General features: G+C 51.3%; 2 protein-coding genes across 2 annotated transcripts in view; one reads left to right on the top strand and one right to left on the bottom strand.

Annotated features, from left to right (window-relative positions):
- Nucleotides 1–1,906: 1,906 nt before the first annotated feature.
- Nucleotides 1,907–17,856, bottom strand: Abcb8 (ATP binding cassette subfamily B member 8). The gene is made up of 16 exons (XM_021162635.2): nucleotides 17,435–17,856; nucleotides 12,047–12,356; nucleotides 11,595–11,750; nucleotides 11,424–11,518; nucleotides 11,195–11,300; nucleotides 10,365–10,526; nucleotides 9,983–10,068; nucleotides 9,775–9,872; nucleotides 8,962–9,067; nucleotides 6,090–6,123; nucleotides 5,642–5,778; nucleotides 5,402–5,496; nucleotides 5,095–5,228; nucleotides 4,402–4,549; nucleotides 3,054–3,304; nucleotides 1,907–2,512 (listed from the first exon to the last, which is right to left on the bottom strand). The coding sequence occupies exons 1-16, from the start codon at nucleotides 17,527–17,529 to the stop codon at nucleotides 2,372–2,374; spliced, it is 2,154 nt and encodes a 717-aa protein (XP_021018294.1). The 5' UTR covers nucleotides 17,530–17,856; the 3' UTR covers nucleotides 1,907–2,371.
- Nucleotides 17,857–19,849: 1,993 nt separating this feature from the next.
- Nucleotides 19,850–22,837, top strand: part of Atg9b (autophagy related 9B) — a 7,782-nt gene continuing 4,794 nt past the window's right edge. The window contains exons 1-5 of the mRNA XM_021162556.1: nucleotides 19,850–20,623; nucleotides 20,746–20,789; nucleotides 20,918–20,982; nucleotides 21,376–21,537; nucleotides 22,073–22,214. Coding sequence (XP_021018215.1) covers nucleotides 20,077–20,623; nucleotides 20,746–20,789; nucleotides 20,918–20,982; nucleotides 21,376–21,537; nucleotides 22,073–22,214 — 960 coding nt within the window. The 5' untranslated portion in view covers nucleotides 19,850–20,076. The remainder of the gene's footprint in view (nucleotides 20,624–20,745; nucleotides 20,790–20,917; nucleotides 20,983–21,375; nucleotides 21,538–22,072; nucleotides 22,215–22,837) is intronic.

Here is a 22,837-nt window from a genome sequence, read left to right as displayed (position 1 = left end):
GTAAGCAGACAAGGCCATTATTGACATTTTTTTTTCTGCTGCTTTACTATTTATTTGTTTATTGGGTATGTGTGTGACAACACATATGGGGGTCAGAGGATAACTTTTTGGGAGTTGCTCATCCACAAGTCCTCAGGTTTGGTAGCAGGTTTTCCACTTGTTGAGCAATAGTATCACTGGCCCCACATCTTTGAAAAGCACTGGAGATTGCTAGGTTCATCCTGGTGGCTTCTGGCCATGAGTGGTGGGGACATAATTCCACCAACCAATCGGTCACACTGTGCTGGTTTTGGCTGTATGGACATTGATCCTCCTAACAAGCATTCAGGGCTTAGTTTCAGAAAAGGTCCCAGGCTTAATGGCAAAGACTAGGCAAGTAAGATCTTAGGGAGGACAGGTGACTAGAAGGGCTTATGGCACAGATGTGACCACTGTCTGGGGCTATTACACTGTGGGTTTTAGGGGTGGGAATCCAATATGTGCCACTTAACTTTTGGAAGAAGCTTTTAAGAGCAAGTGTAGCCAAGCTGTACTCTACTGAGGGGCTGGGAAAGCCAGGCCACGGTGACTGGGTGAACATACCCACAGGGCTGGGCTCACCAGCTACTGACCATAGGGTCCCTTCCCTGGTGGGCAGTCATCTTGTGGCTGCCAGGGGATAGAGAATTTGTGTGTGCACTGTAGCCTGATGACTGTGTGCATGTGGAACCAATGGGCTGGATGCTCCATGAGAGATTTTATGCCTCAGGTGGATAAAGGGTAGGGTAGGGCCAGGCAAAGGGACATGTCTATGGAAAGCAGAGGCCTTGCTCTAAGCTGCATTTGTTGGGGGTTGGGGTGTGTGCTGTGGCTAGGCAACGGAAGCTACCCCAGAAGTCAGTTTCCCAGGCTGTCACATTCCAGGATGATACTAAACCAGGGCACTATGGACTAGGGTTCTTGGGTTGCTTGTTCCCACAGCAGTATATGTGGTCCTACATAAGCCCCCGATAGCAGCTGTTTCTGCCCTCTGCACCCGTCACTCCTGAAAGACAATGTCATCCTTTGCCACATGAAACATACAGAATGCTTGTTTGGCCCTGCAGTTACAGCTCCCCTCCCCCGATCCATTCCCTGGTTTGCACAGAGTCCTACAACCTGGGTGTGGCTGGCCAGGGATGAACTCTCGGGGAGTGACCTACAGTACCAAGGGCAGGGATCATCACACTCCGGGCGTAAGTGAAGTGGATCAAGGCCTCTGCAGCAGCATGAGAAAAAGTGCTGACGCTCTGGGAGCACAGGTGCAGTCTACAGGGTCCTCAACACCTGAGAAGCCAATAGCAGCTTTAGCTTTGGGACCACAGGCTGCCTGCTTTCAAGGCAAGGCCACCATCCCACCACTTCCATGAAGCTTACGTTACTCCTATCAGCCTCACACTGTATTTCATAGCAATTGTGCTTTCCACCTTTGGGGCAGACTCTCACAAAGGCCAGGTTAGCCTCAACCTTGGTGTAGCCAAGGATGACTTCCTGCTGCTAGCTCCCATCTTACTGGCACTGTGTCTGTGTGTACACATGGCGCAGCAGCCTCTCCAGTGTCTCGCTTTTGGCTCTGTAGTCTTACCAAGTCTGACTGAAGCAAACAGCACAGCCTGGCAGGCTGGGTGCTTCTTGTACAATGACCATTACCACTTCATTCTGCTAGAAACCAGGATAACTGTGTGGAGAACGGATCAAGAGATGCATTGCGGATGCAAGAATAAAGCTGGGGGTGTGCGGTCCTACTTGAGGTGAGGCAGAGCCTAGTCTGAGGTCCTGGGTTACACTCCAACCCTGGATTTTATTTCTTATCTGCAGTACTAAGGATTATGTCTAGGCCCCTCACATACGGCAGGCACGCACTCTGCTACTAAGCTACAGCCTCAGCCTCTTTGAAAAGTTTTCTTTTTTTATTTAGGTTTTTCTTCTTTTTTTCTTTTTGTTGAGAGAGGGTCTCACTATTTAGCCCAGGATGGCCTTGAACTCTTGACCCTCTCACTTCTGTCTCCCAAGTGCTGGGATTACAATCCATTCTACCAGGCCTGGCCACTCTCCTGGAGTGAGGGCCCAAACAACTGAGTGTTGGGCAGAACCAGGCCAACCTGAGAGGGTCAAGCAGAGGTGTTCAGGGACTTTGTCTCACTGTGTACATCCCGTGACCACAGAGCTGAGTCAGGATGGTCGGAGCAGGTGGGCGGAGAGCCATTTCCTACCCCATCTGTTGAGCCCATCTCCTTTAAGGGGGCAGTAGTGCAGGCCACACTCCAGCACACTGGCCCTCCAAGGGTTCTGTCCCCAGCAGAGCTCCAGCCTCAGACGGATGTCTTGCAGTGACCTGACCCCAGGGGGCCTCTCAGGCTTTGGGCTGGCAGCTTTTGGGGTCTTCAGGCTTCTCTGTAGGAGGTGTTGAGGTCAGGGAGGCGTCCAGGGCTTGTCTCCGGATAAGCTCTGAATAGAGCCCGCCTTTTTTAAGGAGTTCTTCGTGGGTCCCAGCCTGGAGACAGAAGGAGGGTCATTTCAACAGAGCTAACTCAGAGTCCCTATTGACTTCCATCAACTGTGAGGCTCACAGCCACTTAAGCTCATGACCCTTCTAGGGACACTTGACAACTCTGTGCTCACTGTAAAGGAACTACCTTGGGGAAAGCTTTACCAGCCAATGCTACCTTCTGTTCAGTTGACATTGAGAGGTCTGATTACTTTTGTCTCTCATTCGGCTGTGGCTGTGGGATACACTTGTGTGCTCTGATTCTGCCTGACCTCTCTCACAAGTCTGAGACAGCCTCTCTGCAGCTTAGCCTCTGGGTAGCCAGCTGTGCCTCAGTCTCTTTACCAACATACACATCCCCTGGTCCGGGAGCCTGTAGTTCAGCTTTCCCAGAGGGTAGTGGCCTGGGTTTATTCAAGGATAGGAAGACCTTGGTCTGTTGGGGTTTTGTTCCCAGAACATGACCTCAAGCACCTGGAAGCAGGCCAGGTGCTCACACAGCTTAGCTGTGCCACCCGAGCCACTGCCCGTTCCTAGTCCAACTGACCTCACAGACTTGGCCATTGGCCATGACAATGATGGAGTGGGCTGCACGAACAGTACTAAGCCGGTGGGCAATGACCAACACGGTGCGGCCAGCACTGGCCCGGTCCAGGGCCTCCTGTACCACCCTCTCGGATTCTGCATCTAGCGCACTGGTGGCCTCGTCGAGGATCAGCACTGTGGGCTGCTTGATGAGGGCACGTGCGATGGCTAGGCGCTGCTTCTGGCCACCAGACAACGTTGTGCCCCGCTCACCTAGGGAAAGAGGGGACAGGACAGGGGTCTAAGGTGATCCTTAGCCCCACACTGGAGGCAGTGGGCAACGGATCCTGGGTACTTAGGAGCTTCCACCAGGCTCCTGTCAGGACCCCACGTTCACAGTGCTGTGTTTATACTTGTCAGTCTGAATGCTCCAGCATGAAAGTGCACCCCAAACACCAATGTCTTGCATACGCCTCCCTTCCTAGGTGCGTCTCTTGAGATGAGCTCCCACCAACAAGCATCTTCTGGATTCTGGCCTTGGCTGCAGTAAGACTCCTTGGAACCCAAGCATGGGCTGCACAGCACACAGATGCTAACCACAGCGGGCAACCCTGGGAGGGACTGCCAAGTGATGGCAGGGTCACAGCTCAATAAGGGGAGCAGTCTTGGGAAGCCCCAATAACAAGGGGCACACCAGAATTGAAGGAGAAAGGAAGGGCCGAATAGAGATGACAAGGTCCCCCCCGCCCCCATCAGAACAGCACAGAGCCCTGAGCATGTGAACACAGCTGTGTTAGGACCTGGAGGGATCGCTAGAGATGGGCACAGCCTGAAAGGTCCACGTCAGTCAGCAGAGTAGTCCCAGAGATGACAGAAGAGCTGTGGTGATGAACATCTACGACTTAGGTTGTCCCAGGCATGAGCTAGTGTGACATTGTATGGTCCAGCACCCTGAAGACAGAAAAGGCCTGCACACAACCCCAGCTGTTGTGCTGAGGGGATGCCACTGAAGGGCAAGGAAACCAGAAGAACACAGAAAATTCTGAGAGGGGTCCTATTTCTTGTCCTGGGCTGTGGTAGGTTTAAGTGCACAAGCCCTTTGTGCCTGTGGCCTGGGTCTCCCATTTCCATTTGCTATTATAATCTCTGTCTCCTCTCAGAGCCCTGTCTAGTCTGTAAGGCCTGAGCCACATGGCTCAGGTTCTTCTGTCTCCATAAAGCCATCTTTGTCCCCTCGACCATGGTCTGGCTTTCCTGGCTTGACTGTCTCCTAGCTGTCTCTCGACACGCTGAGGTGCTCCATGTCAACAGAACCATGGCTCCTGAGTGTCAACACTGCCCTACTGACCCAGCACCATCAAGGGACCCACCAACCACAGTGCTGTAGCCATCGGGGAAGCTGCTGATGAACTCGTGGGCATTGGCTTCTCGTGCAGCTTTGTACACCTCTTCATCAGAAGCATCCAGCTTCCCAAATCGGATATTCTCCATGATGGTTGTTGCAAATAGGACTGGCTCCTGCAAGGTTGAGTGGCATGGGGACACAGAGATGATATCTACAGGTTATACTCTAAGCTAGCCTCAAAACTTGGGGACTGCCATGTGCACCAGGGTCTTACTTTACAGGACCATGATTGCAGGGCAGGTCTCAAGTTCATAGCCAGATGCTAATCATGTGAGGGCAGGGTGGCTCATTAATGGGAAACAGAGCCCCCCCCCCCTGCCCCTCAACACACAGAGAGGACACAGACTACCTCACCAAAGGTGATGATGGACGGCCCTATGGTAATAGGAGGTCATGTGAGTTTTGGCCTTTCCTGCGTGTGGCTATTGGCCGCCTTAGAACCACAGCTCTGGGATCTTAAGACTGCCACCCATAGGAGCAGTGTCTATGCTCTGGAGTACAAGGACAAAGCTGCAGAAGGAGAGGGACATACTGGATCCAGAGGAGGCCTAGGAACCATGAAGAGCACAGACGTCCTCAGAGGACAGGGAGATGAGCGGGGAAGAGAGAAAGGGGCCCCAGTCTTGCTGTTGAGACCCTGTTCAGCTCCACCCCTCACCTGGCTGATGAAACCTATGACCTGGCCCCGGAGCCAGGAGGGGTTGAGAGTCCGCAGGTCACGCCCATCCAGCGTCACCGAGCCAGCTTCAGGGTCATAGAAGCGTTCCAGCAGGGAGGCAACTGTGGTCTTTCCTGGAGGGAGGGGGAGTTGTGGAGAACCTCCTAGCAAAGACAGACCCTTGTTGTACTGGAGGGTGCCCATCCCAGGTAGGAGCAGGAACCACGGAGGGCTTGCCACCAGCCCTGCTCCAAGTGGTTACCAAACAATGCGAACCAGAGGATGAAAGTCGTGAGCTTCCTCTTACCTCCCCCAGACTGGCCCACAAGAGCCACAATCTTGCCAGAGGGCAGCTTCAGGGTGAAGTCCTTGAGCACATTGAAGCCAGGTCTGCAGGGGTAGCTGGGGGTGGCCAAGAGAGCCCCAGTCAGACCAGCTTCCTAGCCTTTACTGCCCTAAGGTTCTTCACAGGGCCTTGCTCACAGGAAGCTTTCAGTTAAATGCCAACTGATTTCCCCTCATTCTCAGCCTACCCACCAATGCTGACCTGAAGGTGACATTTTGGAAGGTGATGGAACCACGAAGGTCCTTGCTGGGGATGCAGTAACCCCCGGTCAATGGGATGACAGGGCTCAGGGCCATGTATTCGAAGACTCGGGCTCCCGCACTCAGCCCACGCACCACCTGCAGAAGGAATCTAGTTTGTGGTTGAGATAAAAACCAGGGCTCCCAGGGAAGGGGGCTTCTGTTACCAGACAGGGCTGTAGTGTGTCCAGACCCCTCATAGTAGGGTGGAGCCAGACTATGGTCTTGGGATTCAAAACCTTGTTCTTTGTTCTACCTCTGCCCACCCCCAATCATAGGCAATATTTACAGCAGCCACAGCAACAGCCACACACACACACACACACACACACACACACACACACCCCTACCTCACACCTCTCTAGTGATGGATGGGGACTCTAACCCAGACTTGGGGCAATCTCACTTACCTGACCAAACAGGACAGAGAGGCTGGCCATAGACCTGCCAGAGGAGAGTGAGAAGAGGTATTAACAAGAGTCAGAGAGAAGGGACGGCTATGTTGGGGAGGCAGCGGCAGGGCTCACATGTAGATGGCCCTGGGACTGTGACACCAGATCACTGAGCTTCTGTTCCCCCTTCAGTTAACAGTTGCCTGCTGCCAGAGTCAGGATCTGGAGAGGCCCCAGGCAGCAGTGGCTGATGGGTAAGTGACTAGGACTCAGTGGTATGTCCACATGCTTCCCGGGCCTTCAGGAAACAGGGTGAAGATGGCCCACCAGAGGGCTTTAACTAAACAGGGATAAGGATGGGTTCACAGTGGGAGGTCAGACCTAACACTAGACTCTGGAGAAGCAAGGACTTAAATTCAGATGGAAAAAAACGTTAAGCCCTTTCAGAAGAAAAATAGAGACAGGGGACTAAAAGGGGAAGCCCTGGGGAGCCCCCAAAGTAAATTTCCTGACAAAGATTTTACTGTGGGCTTGCCCTAAAAGTGGGTATGTGTAGGTGATGCCATGTGTTTATCTGTCTAGACAGTGGGTCACCTCCCTTGTCTTGGCAGGGCTGGGGCTGGTCGCCTGCTGAGAGCTAAGAAAGATGAGTCAACCAACAGCCTTAGTCATGGTCCCCAGTGGGTTAGCCAACCTACGGGTATATGCCTCTGAGTGCAACGGGCCCTTTCAGAGAAGAGGAAAGACTGCCATCCCACAAGCTATGGACTAAGTTCACCCTTCGGGTGCTGGGTAAGTACCCCAAAACCCTCAAGGAAAGAGTTATGGCAGGCTTTGGGCAATAGGCACTTGCCAGGAGTGGGTAGGCTGTGGAGGGAGGAGCTGAGTGGGTGAGTTATCTGTGGGTGTGACCAGCTCACAGGAAACCAGGAATCCATTAGAGCCTAGCAAAGGGGCCAACCACAACTGAAATCCAAAGCACACACGACTCACGGGAGTGCTCTGACCTTGCTCTGAGAGCTGGTACAATGGGCCAGCCATGCACTGTGATGAAGTAAGCCGGCTTGGGCAGATGCCCGACCTGGGGACCATCCAAAGGAACACTCAGTTGGAGCTGTGATGCCCTGCTCATCCCTCCCCTTGGACCTCAGCCTTGACACATGGGCCCTTGGATACACAGCAAGAGGCAGAGAGAAACACAGCAGCTTCTTCCTAAGGAGGCCAATTCCTCCAGTTGGCTGGTGATGGGGACCTGGCCAGGGGCCTGAGACAGCGAAGGCTACTCTCTGGGCTGCCCTGCAGTCTAAGCATAGTACTCTTTAGGGCTGAACAGTGCAGCAGGCAGGGAAGAACATGAAGGTGGGAGGCATGTGCCCAGGGAGTAGAGAGCCAAATTGTTCATCCCAGTCCTCAGGACTGGAGTCCACGCTGACCTGGGAATTAGGTCAGCACAAGGAATGCAAGGTAGCAGAAGGGACATGGTAGCCTCTACCTCTTTTGCAATCAGAGCACCTAGATAGCAAAGGCAGGGAGGAACAGCTGCTGGGCCAGAGGACAGATAAGGCTTCTGAGACCAGAGGATCTGATGGTCTTTGATGTGGAGCAGAAATGGAAGCAAAGGCAGTGCCCATGCAGCTGGGACCCGGTGAGGTCTGCTCTGTAGTCCTCTGGCTATCGTGCAGACAAGACTGTTCTACAATCTCCAGGTTGGCCTTATGCCACACTAGACAACAGCAACAAGATACTAGGTCTTTCTCTAAGAACTGTGGAGTCACAGCAATGGCAAGATAGGACTCTGGGCAGGGACAGTGCACCACTATGATGAGGAGTGTCACCTTTGTAGGGAAGGACCAATTTGAGAAGGGGGAGAGCACTCCTGACGTGGTTGGTACTAATAAGTCTTTGCTCTTTATGTATTATAGCAACTCACTCTTTAGTTGTTTACCATAACATATATTTATGGTTTTTTGTTTTTAAAGTTTGCTATGTCTAGGGAAAGCAAGGTAGAAACAACAGTAGGAAGTGCTTGGGTTTCACTGGGGCCTGCCGGGGCAGCCCGCTGAGACAGCCCACTGAGGCTGCCTTATGGCCAAGGTGACAGATGAGCTCCAGGTTGCTGCATGGGGTGGATGGGGCTCAGCTAGGCAGGGAAAGGAAAGTTACACAAGCAGCACCTGGGGGCAGGGGTCTTCATCTCATCTTCGGAAAGCTCTGAGGCCAGGGCAGCCCTGAAAAAGCCTGTTCAGGAAGGTATCCATAGGGTATTCAGTGCTGATACATGCACGCCACACAACATGAAGGGCCGCCCCAAAGCACTGTGCTGGGTGAAGCCTGCCAGGCACCAAGGGAAGAACAATGCATGACTACTTCTGTGTGGTGTTTCGTATGCTCAGAGTCACAGGACGCAGGAAGTGGAAGGGGGTGCAGAGCTGGGGAGGAATGGGGAGCTAATGTTTAAAAGTCTCACTTTTGTAAGAAGACAAGGCTCTGGTGATGGGTGTCGTGGTGGCTGAGAACACTGAGCTGTGTGTAACACTACCAAAGTGTGCACTTAAGAACGGCCAGGCAATAACATTTCCACTGTCTGTTTCACCACAATTAATTTTTATTTTTTGAAAGCTTCTCAGGGACACTTGAGAGCTGCCTGGAAGCTAATGGTGCTTACTGCATCCCTGAGTGGAAGCGCAGTGGAGCCTTAGAAGGCTCTTGTGGAAGTGTTGGAGGCTCCCCCTGTTGTGTCCCCCTGGGGGACCAGGGTTAGTGCTAGGCAGCAGCTCCTCCCCCAAGTACACTGGCATCCCTGTTCTAGGAAGCAGGGTTCTGGAAGGATGGCAGGGTGGGGTGAGGGTAGAGGGAACTCTCCTGAGAGATGACAGTGGTCCCCACTTACCTCTGTACTGTCTGGGAAGCCACCAGGAAGGACATGAGGTCTCCCCCTTTCAGCTGCTGTCCAGCCACAAGGGAGCCCCCAATGAACAGGGTGCCCAAGACCATACCTACAAGGAAAGGGGCCAGGCAGTGAGGCAGGAAGTAGCAAGGGATGAAGACTGAGTCCTGAGTCTTACCCCTGTACTGCCACCAGTTGACTCTCAGCCCTCAACTCCACATTTGCGAAACAAGATGGGCAGGCCAGGTATAGTGATATAGGCCTGTAACAATTACTTAGGAGGCTGAGGCAAGAGAACCACAAGTTCAAGGCAGCCTGGGATACAGAAAAAGTCTGACGTCAGTCTAGGTAACTTATTGAGGCTCTATATAAAAATCAAAGGACCGGGACGATGGCTCAGCGGTTAAGAGCACACACTGCTTACGCTGAGGACCCGAGTTCAGTTCCCAGAAGCCACATCTGGCAGCTCACAACTGCCTGTAATTCCCACTCTGGGGCCGCTGTAGGTACCTGCACTCACATTCACATACCCACATACACATGCACACATAAATGAAAACGTAAAGGGCTGGAGAAACAGAAAGGTTCCTAACACTGAGGTGCACAGCACACTCCTTAAGGGTGCCTTGCAGCACTCTCCACGAGCTAAGGGATGACGTCACTTAATATCCCACAGGAGCCAGAAGCTGCGGCATCTCACAAATGCAGGCCCTCAATGTCAGGAGCACCTGGGCAAGTGACGGCTGTCTGTTGCCTCTCTTTGCTCCCACCTAGCCCATGCCCACGTCCCCTCCCAGGCAAGCCTTGCTCACTCACAGTTGAAAGCGATGTTGGAGAGCCCTTGGAACAAGGCGATGCCCCTGCCCAGTTCTTCTGCTTTACAGCAGCATGACTCGAGTTCTGCTTGATAGCGTCTGGGAAGAGAGGCTGGGCTGGGCACTCGGGAGGCAGCTGGCTGTGGGCCAGGGCAGGGGAGGGGTGAGATGGATGGGCCCACTCTATGCTCTGCTTTCCCGGGACTTACTCCTCCTCCCTCTTCTCCATCGCGAAGGCCCGCACAGTCCGAACATTGCCAAGGGCCTCATCTGCTACACCTGTCGCCCTGGCAATCTGCATGGAGACAGGGAAATAGGAAGTAGTTGTAGACAGGAAGAGGTAGGAGGAAGGGCAAGGAGAATGGGTGAGAGATGCTAGGAAGAACCAAGGGAGACAAGTCAAGAATCCCAGTACCGGGCTGGTGAGATGGCTCAGTGGGTAAGAGCACCCGACTACTCTTCCAAAGGTCCGAGGTTCAAATCCCAGCAACCACATGGTGGCTCACAACCATCCGTAACGAGATCTGGCGCCCTCTTCTGGAGTGTCTGAAGACAGCTGCAATGTGCTTACATATAAAAAAAAAAAAGTACCTGCTCCTGACACTGGCGAGACAGCTTTCGGAGGCCTGAGCCCATCAGGGTGCCCACTCCCATGAGGGCGGGTGTGACAACAGCCAGCATCAGGGTAAGGCGAGGGGACAGCATAGACAGGGACACCAGGCTACCAATCACCTGGGTGCAGCTGCGCAGTCCCTGAGTAGTGAAAGGAGGGCAGGATGTTAGAGCATCGGCACCAGATGATGAGTATTCTGCTGAGGGTAGGCTGGCCACAGCTCTGCACTTATGAGGCCTAGGCCAGCAGTGTGAGCCCTGAAGGTCAAGGGGCAGTTATGGGTTATCAAATGAACCCCTTTCTTGGCCAGCCAGGACCTAATTATCAATTTCAAAAGGGATGGGTGAGAATGTCCATAGGCCATACCCTTTTTATTTAAACAAATCCACTGTTTCTGTTTCAGACATGCTGGACTGCACAGAAATACACTGACTACCATGGGCCAGTGTCCTGCCCACCGGACCAGGTGAAGGAGGGGCACACAGGACAGACTATCAGTATGCAGTAGAGTCACGCATGAGTTTGACGCCAGCTGGGGATGGGCACCAAGGGGTCATGCTGGGTCAGATGAGCTTGCTTCTGCCAGGATCACTCACTGTGAGGATAACTGCCTCACAATGGCTTTCTGGGGAGGCAAGGTTTCAGAGCATGGAACAGCAGCCTGTCCTGACTCTTGAGTTCTCTCTCACGCTTTCCTCACACAGAGCTGGGCAGGGGCATTGCCTTGTTTCAAGGCAATGTTAGGATGTCAGGGCTGGGGCAGGCAATTCTGGCCTGCTGCGTCTGCACAGGGGCCTGACCCACTGACCTGGGAGATGACAAGCTTGAAGGATGACTTGAATTCTTGCACATCAGTAGTCAAGCGACTCACTAGCTGCCCTGTCTTTTTGGCATCAAAGAAAGCAATGTCTTGCCTGGCAGGAAGACATGATGGTAGCAGGTGAAGGAAGAGGAGATGGCACTTCAGGATTTGTCCCACCTAGACCTCCTGGTTTACCCCAGTCTACCCTGGTCCCACCCACTACAGCTGCTAGTACCGGAGCAGGGAGCTGAAAAGGGCTTTCCGCATGTCCATGGCCATGCGCTCACCAATGTGGGACAGCAGCACTAGGTATCCAAAGGTCAGCAGTCCCTGGAAGAGAGGCCTGGCATTTAGCAACACCATCAGAAGGCTGCTGTGAGCCCCAGGCCCTGCTACCCGGCTATACCTGAACACCGTACAGTAGGAGCAGCTGGACGCTGAGCTTACGGGACTCAGACACGAAACTCCCGATGTGGTCCCTCGTGTACTTGGCGACAATCTCCACCAGCTGGCCCAGGAGCAAGGGAATCTGCACATTCACTAGTGCCGCACCTAAGGCCAGCTGGAACAGGACAGAGGGAAGAGAGACCTGGAGAGGAGGCTGTATCCATCCCCTCCCCTGCTCTGGCTTTTCCTCTCCCCCTACTCAGCCTTGCCTTGTCCACACCATGGCCATCCATGTCACAAAAGTGCCTCCTTGAGAGCTGAAGTCCAGACCTCCAGCCCCTGAGTCCTCATAGCCTACAGACTCAGCCCCTTGCACAGGTTGTCCCGATGCCCCAGGGTCATTGCCGCAAGGCAGGAATGCTATCCTAGGCCCTTCCTGGCTTGAACACGGAGGAGCAGGGAAAGCCTCACCACAATGGCTGCCCCCAAGGCCAGCAGGTGGGGGTGAAGGAAATGCCAGAAGAGCTTCCAGTTAAAGCGCAGCTCTGGGGCACGTGTGGGCTGGGCAGGAGGGGACTCTTTGGCCTCACATAGTGCTATAAGGCAGAGGCGTGGATGCTGCCACAGGGCTGCAGGGACCACCAAGGTCCCCCCAACCCAACACCAGGCAGAGGGGCTCCGGTGGGAAGCTGGTGGAGCTCGAGGGAGGTGAGCCCGGAGCTGTGCACGGAGCTGGGCTACAGTCCGAAGGAGGTGTGAGCTGAGCCGGTCATCTGAGGACCTGCAGGTAGAAAAAGGCCTTGACAGCTGTGGGCCTGGCTGTCCTTCCAATTACTAACACCTGCCCACATACCCACCCCCACCCCCACCCCCCCACCGGCTCTGGCTGAGTTTTCTGGAACAGCATTTTATCTGCAGCCTCTCCACGGATGCTTTGCTTTGCTTTGCTTTTGAGATAAAATCTTTCAATATTCCCCAGCCTGGCCTTCAACTTTTGCTCTCAAGTGATCCTCCTGGCTCAGCCTCCTGAGTAGCTATGACTTCAGGTATGTGCTACCTCACCCAAAATGAACACCTTAGCACATTCTTTTTTTTTTTTTTTTAAGATTTATTTATTTATTATATATGAGTATACCTTAGCTGTCTTCAGACACATCAGAAAAAAGGAATCAGATCTCATTACAGATGGTTATGAGCCACCATGTGGTTGCTGGGATCTGAACTCAGGACCTCTGGAAGAGCACTCAGTGCTCTTAACCCCTGAGCCATCTCTCCAGCCCCACCTTAGCACATTCTTAAGCAATGCTGATCTGTGTAAGACCCCTGCTCACATGTAGAGCAGCTGGGGAATGTTCTGCTATCAGAGTACAATCCTAAGAGCCTTTGCCTCTAGTACTTTTGTCCAGGCCGTATCAGCCACCCAGGCCCCTATGTAGCCTCCAGCCACCCAGTCAATGCAGGTCTCCAGCCTGCCAGACAGGACACCTGGAGCGGCAGATGGGGGTGGGGTGGGGGTGTGTGTGTGGCCAGGCCTCCTTTACAGGGACAGACCAAGAAGGATTTCTAGAGGAAGGCTCAGAGAGAATCTTGGGGGGTGAGCTTTCTTCTCTGTGCCTACCCCTGCATATGTGCAAGGTCATCAACGTGACCTGGCAATAGAGTAAATGGTCCATAGCTCTTGACCCTGAGGGATGCCCTTATTCTCACTTGGTAAGGAGAAGAATTGAGTGAGAGATGGTATAATTTGTTCCCAGGAATGAGGTGGGCAAGAGGGCTGTATGTTCCTCTCTTATTCAGCAATGAGACAGAAAACAGAAACAAAAACACAAAGGACTGATTTCTGTCATCCTTCAGGTCCCGTATGTATAAAATGGAAACGTAGATTCAGCTGCTTTTTTGTTTTTTTAAAGTATAGAACAGAGTTTATTCAGGTCATGGGGAGGGGAGGCAAGAGGGTAGTAGAGGTAGAGAAAGGCAGAGAGAGGGAGAGAGTAGAGAAATAAAGGCCAGCCATGGCCATGACCACGTGGAGAGAGGCAGAAGGGAAGGGGGTGGGGAAGAAGAGCCCAAGAGGGCAAGAGAGAAACAAGAGGGCAAGAGGATTCAGCTGCTTACAACACCTGTGAACCCACTGTGTCACAGACTATGGACTGACCAAATCAGACAGAGTAACCTCCTTCCCCTACGGCCATGCTGGGTGGGGAAGCACAGAGCTCAGGGTGTGTACTGCTGGGTTTGACCATAGCATCAGAAAAGTTCACACTGGAGATGGTGGGCAGGTGGGGCAGTGAGAGAAGACCTTCAGCAACAAGGTGGCTTTGCCAGGGTGCATGGGAGGCAGAGGAAACAGCTGCCTTGGAAGGATAGCATCCGAGCCTCCACAAAGCTCCTGGATGCAAGAAGGCCACCTTCTCAGGAGGGGTTTAGGGATATCTGCAGTTTTTAGGATAAGGTGTAATAAAGTCAGATTTGCATTTTAGAGGTCATAATACGGAAGGGCCAGGGGGGAAGGACAGGACAGTTTGGAGCAGAAGTTATCTGGCTAAAAGTACACAGACGAATGTTCAAAATAGACGAATAGATGAGGAAAGACTTAGAAGAAAAGGAGACTGTAAGCGGGGGTGGTGGTGCATTCCTGAAATCCCAGCACTTGGGAGGCTGACACTGGAAGATTTCAAGTTCAAAGCCAGCCTGTAATACAAAGTGAGACCTCATTGCAGACTAAAATAAAATAGGGGCTGGAGAGCTGGCTGCGCAGTCAAAGGCATGCACTTCTCTTGTAGACGACCTGAGATTGATTCCAGCATATTCGTCAGGAAATTCACAACTGTGAATACACAGCCTGTGACTACAGCTTCAGGGGACCGAACCCCTCTGGTGTCCTCTGACACCTGCACTCATGTGCAGATTAACAGATACCTAGTGTTCCTTCCCCACCCCTCGCCCCCCACTATGCCTTATGTCTATCTAGCCTCAGTTTAAGATAAAACTCACTCTTTTTTCTTCCTGTACTACTGTCCAAATTTTCCAGTAGTCTTACTGAGGGGGCAGAGGCATATTTTATACTCTAGAATTTAGGGAGCTCTGGGATATGAGATATCTATTGAGCAGATGTTTGTTAAGCTGTGTATGCCCTTGTTAGGTATGCAGTAAGGCTGACCACTGCAATTTTTGCAAACATACAGATTTACTGTCAATGAGATGGTGCACTGCACTTAGTACAACCCAGAACCATGTGCGTGTGTGAATGCCAAAGTTAAAAGGTTTCATAAGATATGTCCCTTAATTCTGAAATGGATATTCTGATAGTTTGTTATATTCCTTTCAAAATGACCCTGATCTGCTAAATTTGTTTCATGAACTGAAATGAACACAGTCATTTATCTGGTCTCACCTTGTGTCTCTTTATGGTCCAAATATTACCAATGCCCTCACTCTTTCTAAAGACTGTTTTCAGACATTAATAATTTATCATGGCTACTTTCTAGCTTCTCTCAGCTCCTCCAAACCAAGAAGCTATGGGGATTGTCAACAACTGGTGGAAGACTTCCCAGCACCAGTTCCCATGCTTGCCCTCCTCCCTCCATCAGGCAGGTGGGCTTGCCTCATAGTTACCTACCTTTGGCAACCTTTCCCTCATAGTTACCTACTCTTGGTAGCCTTCCCCTGGACCTGTCAGGGAAACAGTTGCTTCTTGTAGAATATTTACAGTTAAATTCTAGGTTCTGGGTAGAGGGCACTCCTATAATCCCAGCACTCAGGAGGCAGAGGCAGGTGGATCTCTGTGAGTTCAAGGTCAGACTGGTCTACATAGAGAGCTCCAGGCCAGCCACAGCTACATAGTGAAACTCTGTTTTCAAAAAGTTAAAACAGGGCTGGGAAGATGGTTCAGCAGTTAAGAGCTAAGAGCTCTGACTGCTTTTCTAGAAGTCCTGAGTTCAATTCCCAGCAACCGCATGGTGGCTCATGGCTATCTGTAATAAGACCTGATGCCCTCTTCTAGAGTGTCTGAAGACAGCTACAATGTACTCACATATATTAAATAAATAAATCTTAAAACAAAAACAAAAACAAAACTAAAAACAATGAGCTGGAGAGATGGCTCAGTGGTTAAGAACACTGCCTGTTCTTCCAGAGGACCAGGGTTCAATTCCCAGCATCCACATGGCAGTTCACAACTGTCTGTAACTCCTGTTTCAGGGTATCTGACACCCTTATACAGACATACGTGCAGGCAAAACACCACTGTACATAAAAAATAAATTACTAGAAGAAAAAGAGAAAAATTAGACTTTGGTCTCTTCTATGCTTTCAACCCATTATTCTCTCTGGATCAATGTAGGTTTGGCTTTTTTGTTTTTGCTTTTTTAATTTTACCAAGAATGGATCAGTTTGTTTGTTTTTTTCCCACGATAGGTACTAGGAATCGAATCTATGGTTCATGTTTGACAAAAAACAAACAAACAAACAAACAAACAAACAAAAGCCTACCACTGAGCCATGTCTCCAGCTCTCCTTCTACTCTTTATTTTTAAAATATAGTAATTTTATTTATTTATTTATTTGTGTGTGTGTGTGGGGGGGGGTGTGCGCATCCATGCCTGAGCACTCCACAGTGAGTGGAGATCAAAGGACAGTTTACAAGAACTGGTTCTCTCCTGTGGGTCCCAGGGGTTACAAACTCAGGGGGTCACGTTGGTGGCACCCACTGGGTCATATGAATGACCCTTTTACTCTTTATTTTTTATTTATTTTATTTTTTTATTTTTTTGGTTTTTCGAGACAGGGTTTCTCTGTGTAGCCCTGGCTGTCCTGGCACTCACTTTGTAGACCAGGCTGGCCTCGAACTCAGAAATTCGCCTGCCTCTGCCTCCCGAGTGCTGGGATTAAAGGCGTGCGCCACCACGCCTGGCTACTCTTTATTTTGACACAGGATCTTACAAAGTTTTCCAGGTGGGCCTTGAACTTAGAATGTATAGAATACATTCGACTGTATACTGGATTTAGACTCACCTTCCTGAGTAAAGGGTACTAGGCCGGGTTCAGATTAACTCGGTTCCTGGCGATACATCTAGCTCTAAGAATCAATTCCCTATTTGTTTTGTTCCCTCAGAACTCACTATGTAGTCCGTGCTGGCTTCAAATTCCTAGCAACTCTCGGGCTTCAACGTGGATGCTGTTGAGATTTCACTATATAGTTGGGCTGACCTGGAGCTCTCTATAGACCAGCCTGGCCTTGAATTCACAGTAGATTCTAGCTAGGAACTACTTTAAATTTTTTTAAATGTACGTATGTGTTTATCTATTTAGTGGGTTTGGAATAGTGGAAGTAAGAGGATAATTATAATTTGCCGAAACTGCATATCTCCTACCATGAGTTTTCAAGTAGAATCCACGTCTTCAGGCTTGGTAGCAAGTGCCTTTAACTGCTAAATCATCTCGCCAGCTCAGGTATCGCTTTTGATTATTTAAAACGATTTCAGCTAATCCTGAAGCACTATCAATAGTGAATGTCTATGGACATCAATTACAGATCTCCAGGTGAATTACCATAGAGCGAATGCGAGCTGTGAGTGGCGCCCCTTAGTGGGCAGTGGTGACTGGGTGTGGCCAGCGCCCTGGAGTTGGCTGAGTCCTGACCGCAAGTGGATACAGACCTGCGGAGCCTCCTGCTGGCACCACACAGCATCATGAATAATTGAGGCCAATTCCCTGGACAGTGACATTCCACACCCTCCGAGATAGCCTACATCTCCCAGCAAGCCCCGCGCGAGCCCGGAACTACATCTCCCGGCGGGCCGTCCGCGATGTCGGACGGTGGTCAATGGCCCACACTCCAAGTTGCTCTTGTTTTTTTACCTGGCGGCAGAGAACGTCTGGAAGCGCAGGGATTGTAGCGACCATCCTGGAACTGGGCCACCCCGGATTCCGGCCCGAAATAAGTGCACCAACATGTTGAGGCAATAAGATACGGGCAGCCAGCAACGGCAATCTCACACTTATCCTACCGAGGGTTCCATGTTCGCTATGGCCCCATCCCGACAACCCCTTCCCATCTCAGCGGTGATTGGAGAAAAGACACATCAGTCTTGCTGCAAGCTGTGATTGGATAAAATGTTGGCTGTAGGCGGGACCGAACAGAATCAGCTCTAGCTATTTGCTCAGTGGCCTGAAGTCAGGTGCTGGTCAGAGGTTGTGCGACGTTCATTCTCACATTGGAGGACGTCCTGGCGCTTCTGACCTTGAGCCGTTTCTCTAGAGTTGTTCCAGACAATCTCTATGCTCCTTGGCATCACAGGAAGTGATGGTTTCGTGAGAAGGAATAAGTGAAAACAGACCTGAGAGTTAAAAAAAGAAACTACACACAGACACACACACCTCAACCCAAACCAAACAAAAACATACATGAACGTAACTTGCCACCACTTGAGTCTCTAAACTCCCTATGTGATCCTGCTACTCACAGTTATCGTGAATTATTAGTATGTAGGTCATGAAGTTAATCAAAGTGCAACTTAAGAGCTAACCTTTAGGTTCCTTCTTCATTTGGGTCTGAATCACTGGGCTAAAGTTCCAGCTCAAAAGTGAATAGCTCTTGCAGCAGTTTGGCTAAGCTTATTCTTGCTATAATTGTCTCCCAAAGTACCCCCAAGACCTGCTACATAGCTCTGACTAGCCTGAGACTCTCTTTATAGCCCAGGCTTGTCTTGAACTCGCCATCCTTCCTTCTCAGTGTTGGGATTAGAGGCTTGAGTCACTATGCCTTCTGTGTAATTTTTTTTTTTTTTTAAACTGCCTCCTCCACTGGGCTGTGGTTTCTGGTGGGAGTGGCTCTGATTCATACCCGTTCCCCTCCACGCGAGAAAGGCACGTTATTGTTCATTGTCCACCAGGGGGCGCTGTTTCCAGCTCACATTTGCTCTTTGGTAACCCATCTGGACATTTAAACGTTGTTATGTTACTAGTATCATTGTCATTTATTGGTGATGCTTCCGGGATTCAATTTTTCTTGAGCCGAGGGTCGCAAAGGCATGCTCTGGAATGAGTAGAGTGAAACTAGACAGAGCAATGAGCCAGAATTTGCTTGAGTTTGGGGCTGAGGAGATAAGGATGTGTGTAGAGGTAGTCTTAAACAAGTATATACTATATGTGAGTAATGTCAGAGGGAGGTACCAGCTAAAGCCACACTTAACCTCTCTCTCTCTCTCTAGAGGTCTCAGAAAGATCATGGGAATTTCTTGCCACCGGGGTACCCCCCCCCCACTTCCTTGGGATTCCATTTTGCCACAAAGCATAGCTTTGCGCCTTACCTAGACACAAAAGCATGGGAGCCATGAACTCTTGTTATATAAGAAAATCAGGCAGTCTGGGCTAAACTTGTGGGATGTTCCATGGATGTCCTCCACGCTCCTCCAGGAAATGCGCTAGGAAGCACTGTTTTCCTCTCCGCCTCTGAGATACTGGCTTGATCGCTGGAGGCCTTGACACGTGCTCCATAAGTCAATATCTCAGGCATGGGCTTCAGTAGGGCACTTGGTGACTCATGACCTTGGGAATGGCGTTGGGCAAGCCATCAGACCAGCCACCTGGGCCTCCTCCTCCCGGGTGAGGCAACAACAAAGAACTCAACTGAGCCAGTCCATCCCCACACACCCAAAATTATCCTCTCAAGGCCCCTGCCTTCCTGCGCTGACGCGTCTCAGGAGGCCCCGACACCAGGTCAGGACATGGAGGAGGGTACATCAGGGTTCAAGAGGATAAGGAAGATACAGTGGAACTCTCAAGGAACCAGCCTTTTTTCCTTAAGCTCCAATCCAGGATGGCTAGTACTCCCTCCTTTTACTCTTTGTTTTCTCCTGGCTAACCACAAAGTCTGCCCTCTTTCATTCAGAGAAAGAAAATATACAGCTATTTTTTTTTTTTTAAAGATAGGGTCAGATGTTGCCCAGAACAGCTTCAGTCTCCTGATACCACTGCTCTGTCTCCTCCTAAGTGCTGGGAAATCTGAATGCACCTCCTGTTTGGGCATGTGGCCTTAAATCATTCTCTACTGACTGGTGCCCACAGGTGTGAAGGGATGGGAGTGCAACTGTAGGGACGAGAGCTTCACTATTCTGTCTGCACACGCTAGAGCCCTCGATAGGATTTTGCTCTCTGTGCATATACTTTTTGTTGCAGCTGCCCTGTCTTTGTCACTTGTGCCCTTGAGGACTGAAAGCAGAGATCATAGGTGTCTCTTCTAATCCCAATGGCTCTTGAGCTCCTGCCTCCCAAACTGGTGTCCGTCCCTGGCATGGGGCTTGGGCCCCAGGTTGCCCTGCAAGGAGTGTGAGTGATCACACAGGTGGCTGAGGGCTGGCATGCCTGAGGCCTGCCCAGCCTGAGTCACCTAGTGCTGTTGTTGTCCTGCTCCGTGTTGAAGTCTCCGCTCAGCTTCACTGACCTCTGTGGAAACAACAGCAGTCCAGTCCCTTCAACCTCTCAAGAGAAGCTGCGGCCTGATGGTGAGACGAACGGGGTGGGGGGGGAGCAGGAGGCAGCGGGGGCGGTGGGGAGACTTGGGGCCCAGCTCAGTGCCTCTGCTCCCTATGGCACTGCCACTGCCTGCTTCTCCGTGCCGGGGAATTGGGGGAGGGAGGATCTCTGTCTTCTCTCTGTCCCCTGCCCCTCGCACAAGAAGCTGCTCCTCTTCAGGGTTCCCTCTGGCCTCCGGGTCTCCCTGCCTGGTGATTCAGGAGGCAGGGGCTTCTCAGCCTCCACACAATGCCTTACCCACCCCGGCCACACCCTCAACGCAGGCCCATCCCACAATGATACACACCTCTGCTTCCCCCTCGTGGGGGTCCCACTCCACCCCACCCCTGGCCTCGGCCACTCCCCCTCCCTCCTGCCCGCGCCCCCAGGACCATCCTGGGCTGCGGATGGGCCCTCTGATCCCTGAGCAGGACTATGAACGGCTAGAGGACTGTGACCCTGAGGGGTCTCAAGACTCCCCCATCCATGGGGAGGACCACCAACCCTTGCTTCATGTACCCGAAGGACTCCGCGGTGAGTGTGTGGGTATATGGAAGGTTGGGTGGGTTAGGGGGTCGAGGCAGGTTTGGGTTTGATAGAGAAATTAATCACAAATGGGACAATGCCAAGTCCTGACACTGTTTCTCTGTGCCCAGGTTCCTGGCATCACATCCAGAACCTGGACAGTTTTTTCACCAAGATATCCTTTGTGCCCAGCATGCAGAGGGACATGGTGGTGGGGGGGGGACTGTGGAGCAGGGAAGAGTGGGAGAAGTTTCTACAGGAAGAGTCCGTAGGCTTAGGCAAATTTCTTGACAAACTTGCCACATCTACAGCTATCATCAGCGGAATGGCTTTGCCTGTATCCTGCTGGAGGATGTCTTCCAGTTGGGGTGAGAAGCCAGTCCTGTCCCTAAGCTCTGCTCTCTCTTCTTGATTTTAGTATTTATTCTACTTTATTGATTTTTTGATCCAGGGTCTCATGTATCCTAGGCTAGACTTGAATTCCTGTTCCTCCTGCCTCTACTTCCTATGTGCTAGAATTACAGGCACAGTACTGTACCCAGTTTACGTGGTGCTGGAGATGAAATCCGGGGCTTTATATGCTAGGCAGACTCTGTCAACTGAGCCATGCCCCAGCTCTTCTTTTCAGTTTTAGGCTTGGTTGGGGCTCTGAAGGGTCAGGGGGCCAAATAGAGCTGCAGCCTGTCCGGTGACTGGGCTAGGAGTCTGTCCGTCCCTCATGCCCCTAGCCTGAGCAGACCTCTCCTGCATCCTCTCCTCAGACAGTTCATTTTCATTGTCACCTTCACAACCTTCCTCCTTCGCTGTGTGGATTACAATGTTCTTTTCAACAACCAACCAAAGAACCATACAAGATCTGGACCATTGCACAGCAAAGTGACCTTGTCAGATGCCGTTCTACCCTCGGCCCAGTGTGCAGAGAAGTAAGTGTCAATCTAGTGGCTGCCTCTGGAGTAAGGTCACAAAACGATAGGAAGAAAGGGACCTCCCCACACTGCCTCTTGGCCTAGATCAATTCTCGGTGTTTAAAAACATACCCCAAGTTGGCTGGGAGTCTCAGAGAGCCTTGAATTACAAGTCACATTCCTACCTTACTAGAAATTAATGGTGAGGACAACTGTTTATTTTTGGTGCTGGGGAGCAAACCTAGGGCTTCTGGCATGCTGGGCAAGCACAGTACTACTCAGCCACATTCCTAGCCTTGGGGACAACTTTAAAAGTTAGGAATGCACAAGTGCAGGCTACATGGGCTGTCGGGATGATGTGACATAGCCCACTGTACACCCATGGAAGACTGAGAATACAAACAGCAAAGGGCATGAATGTCGTTTGAGAAGTGTGAACTTTGTGGGCATTTCTCAAGGGCTCACTGAGGACCCCTCCTCAGCCCTTCTGTGATCGTTTCCTTTCTGTGGGTTTCCCACCTTTATGTTACCCTCCCTGTCCAACCTCTTGCAGGATCCACGACAGTGCCCTGTTGGTCTTCCTCCTAGTCCTGGCTGCTGGCTTCTGGCTGTTCCAGCTGCTTCGCTCGGTCTGCAACCTCTTCAGCTACTGGGACATCCAGGTGTTTTACAGGGAGGCCCTGCACATTCCCCCAGTAAGCCTGCTGTGACATTATGGGCACTGGACAGGGCCATACAGATGGAAAGACCCACTGAGAGGAACAGAAAGATGGAAGCTGAATGATACCTGCCCAGGGCCTGGAGTACTGTCAGGAGGCAGGTTCAGGCACTTAGCAAGCTTGGATCTGACCTGTGTGAAGCATCCTTCACTCGATGGGTCATGACAGTGACTTACAGTCACATGTGGGTGGTAAAAACAATGGCTGTTTATAGGAAGGGCTGTCACTGGCTTTCTAGATCAGGAGGCATCCTGATTGGTTGAGGAAGGTCAGGCCAGGGTGAAGGAAGGGCTACCCAAGCCTCTGGGCAGGAAGTGAGAAAAACCTGGATGCCTGCAGGCAGTGGAGCTGGGCTTGCTTGCTGGAAATAGAGCCTTCTAGGGCACTTGGAATGAAAGCCACTTTCTTGGCCTCTTCATTATCCCCTGGTCATGTTCCTTCTAGCTTTGTCCCTAAGATTTTGTTAGGATATTGGTCCCCATATCTTCCTTTCCCTTGGATGTTCTGAGCCATTAGAGTAGGGAGGCACCAGGCACAGCCAGTGCTGGGGCAATGGGGCCCATCCTTCGCCTTCCTCTTTTTTTTTTTTTTTTTTTTTT

The sequence above is a fragment of the Mus caroli genome, chromosome 5, assembly GCF_900094665.2.
Source record: "Mus caroli chromosome 5, CAROLI_EIJ_v1.1, whole genome shotgun sequence".
In the NCBI taxonomy this organism is placed as follows: Eukaryota; Metazoa; Chordata; class Mammalia; order Rodentia; family Muridae; genus Mus; species Mus caroli.
The sequence above is the reverse complement of the archived record's forward strand: the minus strand, read 5'-3'. Positions and strand labels throughout refer to the sequence as shown.

Bases quoted from the DNA above. Each gene is read 5' to 3' on its own strand.
- Abcb8 (XM_021162635.2), bottom strand. From the start codon at position 17,529: ATGTTGGTGCACTTATTTCGGGCCGGAATCCGGGGTGGCCCAGTTCCA. The intron at 12,357-17,434 runs GTAAAAAAACAA...TTCTACCTGCAG, and splicing joins CAGACGTTCTCTGCCGCCAG to GTCCTCAGATGACCGGCTCA. The intron at 3,305-4,401 runs GTGGGTCCCTTG...CTCTTTCCCTAG, and splicing joins TGGCTACAGCACTGTGGTTG to GTGAGCGGGGCACAACGTTG.